This window comes from Tupaia chinensis, unplaced genomic scaffold (assembly GCF_000334495.1).
Source record: "Tupaia chinensis unplaced genomic scaffold, TupChi_1.0 Scaffold000320_2, whole genome shotgun sequence".
Lineage (NCBI taxonomy): Eukaryota > Metazoa > Chordata > Mammalia > Scandentia > Tupaiidae > Tupaia > Tupaia belangeri.
This window is the reverse complement of record NW_006159814.1, coordinates 2,534,704-2,538,912: the sequence shown is the minus strand read 5'-3', so window position 1 is coordinate 2,538,912 and position 4,209 is coordinate 2,534,704. Positions and strand designations below refer to the sequence as shown.

At 35.8% G+C, this 4,209-nt stretch overlaps 1 protein-coding gene across 2 annotated transcripts in view; it reads left to right on the top strand.

The window, feature by feature from the left end:
* The window catches only part of THOC1 (THO complex subunit 1), a 47,479-nt gene that overhangs the window by 24,556 nt on the left and 18,714 nt on the right, over positions 1-4,209 (top strand). For both annotated transcript variants that reach the window (XM_014588991.2, XM_006151606.3), the window contains exons 10-12: positions 252-360; positions 1,605-1,736; positions 3,921-4,021. In XM_014588991.2, the coding sequence (XP_014444477.2) occupies positions 252-360; positions 1,605-1,736; positions 3,921-4,021 (342 nt within the window). The remainder of the gene's footprint in view (positions 1-251; positions 361-1,604; positions 1,737-3,920; positions 4,022-4,209) is intronic.

The following is a 4,209-nucleotide window of genomic DNA, read 5'->3' as shown; positions in this document are numbered from 1 at the left end:
TATTGTCTTTAATCTGAATAATCCTAATTCCAGCCAAAATTCAGAGGTTCTACCAGTATGCATAAAGAGAGTCTGTGAGTTTCATGAAATTAAAAAAGTTTATACGTGAAGAACATTCACCCTTCTGGGAAAAGAGACCATAATTTTCATCAGCTTCTGAAAAGGATTTATGACCCAAGAAAAGTTAAGTACATTTAGATATTTTTATAAGAATTTAAATGATTTATATTATGCAACATTTATTTTATTAGCTCCATTCCAATTGATTATAACCTGTATCGAAAATTCTGGTCACTTCAAGATTACTTCAGGAACCCTGTGCAATGCTATGAGAAGATTTCATGGAAGACTTTTCTCAAAGTAAGTTGCCAGTCACAGACTATCAAAAGCTTATTATTTTACAGTGAGTGGCAGAGCTAAGACTTTGGTCCAGTGTATGTTTCACTGTGCAATTCTGCCTCTTAGTTTTTACAACCATTTTATAATATACAGAAGCCAAATTGTAAATTAATATTTAAATAATTGATTTTGTAGAAGAGATTATAAATGACTTGGGATTTTAAAAGTTAATTACAGCTTAGAGCTTTCCTAATAAAGTGTTATCAACATAAATTAATGGTTTTCAGTAGAATATATCTTGTCTTTACTTTGCACAAAATTATTTCAATTGTTCTATTGAAATGGGAGTTCACAACCTTGTGCCTAATACAACCTGCTGGTTTGTAAACTGAAAACAAAGGTTTATTGCAGTCCACTCCTGACCATTCATTTCTCTGTGGCTGTTTTTATACCATAGTGTCATAGTCAGATGGTTGCTACTAAGATACCACGGACCACAAAGCCTGAAAGACATATTACTCTCCAGTTCTTTACAGAAAGTATGCCAGCTCCTTTTTCAGAAAACTTATTTTTTTCTTTTTTGGATACTTATCTTCTTTGGTTATAATCAAAATCTGGTATTAAAAAAATGCCTCTTACAGTTTTATAGTGTATGTTTCTGTTTTTTCCCCTTTTTTCATTGTTTTTGACAGTCAGTGCATTTACCATGTATATCATTTTTGGTAGAAAATTTTACATTCTTGAGACTACTAAGTGTTTCTTCCCTTTATCCCTATTCTGTATTATTTCTAATAGTTTTTTATTTTATATACAGCTGTGAGGGGCACCATCTAAATTCAGATTAAGTGGTTAGTAAGAAATCATCTGGAATCGTCTTTCAACCAGGCAGGATTTGATGTCATTGTTTTATTTGGTCACAGTTTTTGGCACGTGAAATGCTCGGTTTCCACAGCTGGCTTAACAAGCAATTTCACTGATAAACTCCTGAATACCGTTAATAGCATTCCTTTCTGTATGACCCTTACACAGATTTCATATTAAATCATATTTCTTCAGGAATAGAGAGTTATTCTTTCTTTTACAGTACCATGGAATCTCATACCCAATAGTTTTTATTCCTATTTTGCTATCAGTATTTTTGTTATTTTATGTATCTTAACAATGTATGTATATGGTTGGAAATAAATTCTAGGTATTTTAATATAGAGAAAGCAAAATTTGAGGGCAACAAAGCCCACTAAAACTAACTGATTTTTACTTTGCAGTATTCAGAAGAAGTTTTAGCTGTTTTTAAGAGTTATAAATTAGACGATACTCAGGCCTCAAGGAAGAAGATGGAAGAGTTGAAAACAGGAGGGGAACATGTGTATTTTGCAAAATTTTTGACAAGTGAAAAGGTATAAATCTTTCTTTTTCACTAAACATAGTAAGAAATGGTCTTGGGTTTTTTGTTTTTAGTTTTCCTATTGGCCGATAGATTTAAATTTTAAGAAATGCTTTTTACTTTTGATGAAAGCTCCTAAATGTTAGTTTGAGAGTCGCATTTCTTCCTTACACAAGTAGGCCTAAGTTCAAAGGTCAGAGTTGTTCTACAGTAAGTATATTTAGAATATATGTCATTTTCTTTCAGGTATATGTATTTTAAACCTGTACCTGAAAATTACAAAATATCATTTTGTAATTTTATCATATAGGCACAGCTGTGGGATTTAAGCATTCCCTATTAGTCTTATTTATACGTTTTAGTAAGTTTTATTCAAAATAAGAGATTGTAGAAATTTTCTAGTCAAGATGGCATATTGAGTTTCTGTCTTGACTTACTTCCTTTATTCCAGACACATAGCAATGACGGTAAATAGGAAAATGAGAAAGCTAAAAGGACAAAGCTGAGCTTCCAGACATAAGATAAATGTCTTCATGGACCAGAATTTCTTTTTATTTGTTTTATTTATTTATTTGTTTGTTTGGAGAGGTTTTTGCTGTAGGGCACATGCACTCACCAGAAAGACAGAGACAGGGAAACAGAAAGTGAGAAATCACACCCCAGGGGGGATGGCCATGCCACAATCCCTTCTCCTCCATTCTCCTCTCGGGATCTTGGGCAGGCACGCACACGCACCCAGGGTGAGTTTAACCCACTGGATCTGGGACTCAAACCACCATCTACTGCATGGGAGTCCAGCGACATAGCCATTAAGCCAACTCCTGGTCCCAGTGAACCAGAAATTCTAAGTAATGAACAAGCCCAAAGCCTTGGCCTGCTGGACTCTATCTGAAGTAAGTGGTGGCACTCAGAAGTTCAGCTCCAAGTAACGAAGACCAGATGTAGGCGGTATCAGTCCAGGGACGAGAGCCAGACTCACTGAAGCCAGAGACTGATGTAGAACTTTACCCACTTTTGAAAAGAAACAAAGAAAAAAATCTACCAGGATCTGTGGTTTTCTAGGAAGTTATGAGCCTAGCAATAACCAAGACACACCTTTACCCATTTGCTTGCTCAGTGATTGGATAGGTGATATCCCCAGTATATTCATGACAGAGCTGCTCCAAAAAGTCATTATAAAACTTTTCCAGACCTGTCCAGAGAACAGGGAAAGAAGATGTAAATAAACATCCCATTCTTTTTTTTTTAATTGGAGAGGTTTTTTGTTTGTTTGTTTTTGACAGGGTCTGCCCACACTCCTATTTAGCTGGGATTATAGAAGTGTACAACCATACCCATCCTTTTTATAGATTGATGTGGGAGCCAAACCCAGGACTCCCGTGCAGCTCCAGCATCACGCAACAGCAATTACCACCTAATTTCTTCTTTGTTATTAAGCACCACCTCTACTGCAGGCATTTTATAGTACTATAAAAGTGATTCCCCTTGATAATATGCTATATATTCATACAGACCTCACGTTTAGTCATTATTTCTTTATGTGGGAAAGTGGCAGCCACACTTAGAACATTATTACCCACTGAGGCCAGCAGGTGGCATGGTGGTTAAGGGCACTAAACTCCCACATGGCTGACTGCGCTTTGAGTCCTGGACCTAGCTGCTTTCTCACTCCCCACCTCCCAATCCCTTGCTGGTCAAATGAAAAATAAATAAATAAATCTTTTTTTTTTTTTTTTAAAGAAAACATTATTACCCACTAACTTAGAACATTATTACCCACTGAGGCCAGCAGGTGGCATGGTGGTTAAGGGCACTAAACTCCCACATGGCTGACTGCGCTTTGAGTCCTGGACCTAGCTGCTTTCTCACTCCCCACCTCCCAATCCCTTGCTGGTCAAATGAAAAATAAATAAATAAATCTTTTTTTTTTTTTTTTAAAGAAAACATTATTACCCACTAACCAGAATGTCCCAGGGCATAAAAAAAAAAAAAAATAGGAAATCCATATAGAACCTTTACTACTTATCCTTGGGTTTATGCAGTGGTATCTCGTAGGCAGTGAGCTCTCTGAAAATACTTTATAAATGAGTTGGAATTTTCCACTTCTCTAGTAGCGAACCTGTACCTGTTCCTTTAGACCAAATTCGATTTTAATCTGTTGTGTTTTTTTGTGTGTGTTTGCTTGTGTTTTGAGTAGTTGATGGACTTGCAACTGAGTGACAGTAACTTTCGTCGACACATCTTGTTGCAGTATCTCATCTTATTCCAGTATCTCAAGGGACAGGTCAAATTCAAAAGGTAAGTTAATATGGGTAGAAAGTGCTTTATAAATAGCAGGAAGGAAAAGAACTTGCTTAATGTTGCATTTTTTTCTTATGTACCGGGCCCATTTTAATAGTAGTGTTTTATATAAAACACTACTATTTCTGCAGACAAGTAGCTAATTGGGAGCATTAGATGTTAGGATATTTGTTTTAAGGAAAGAG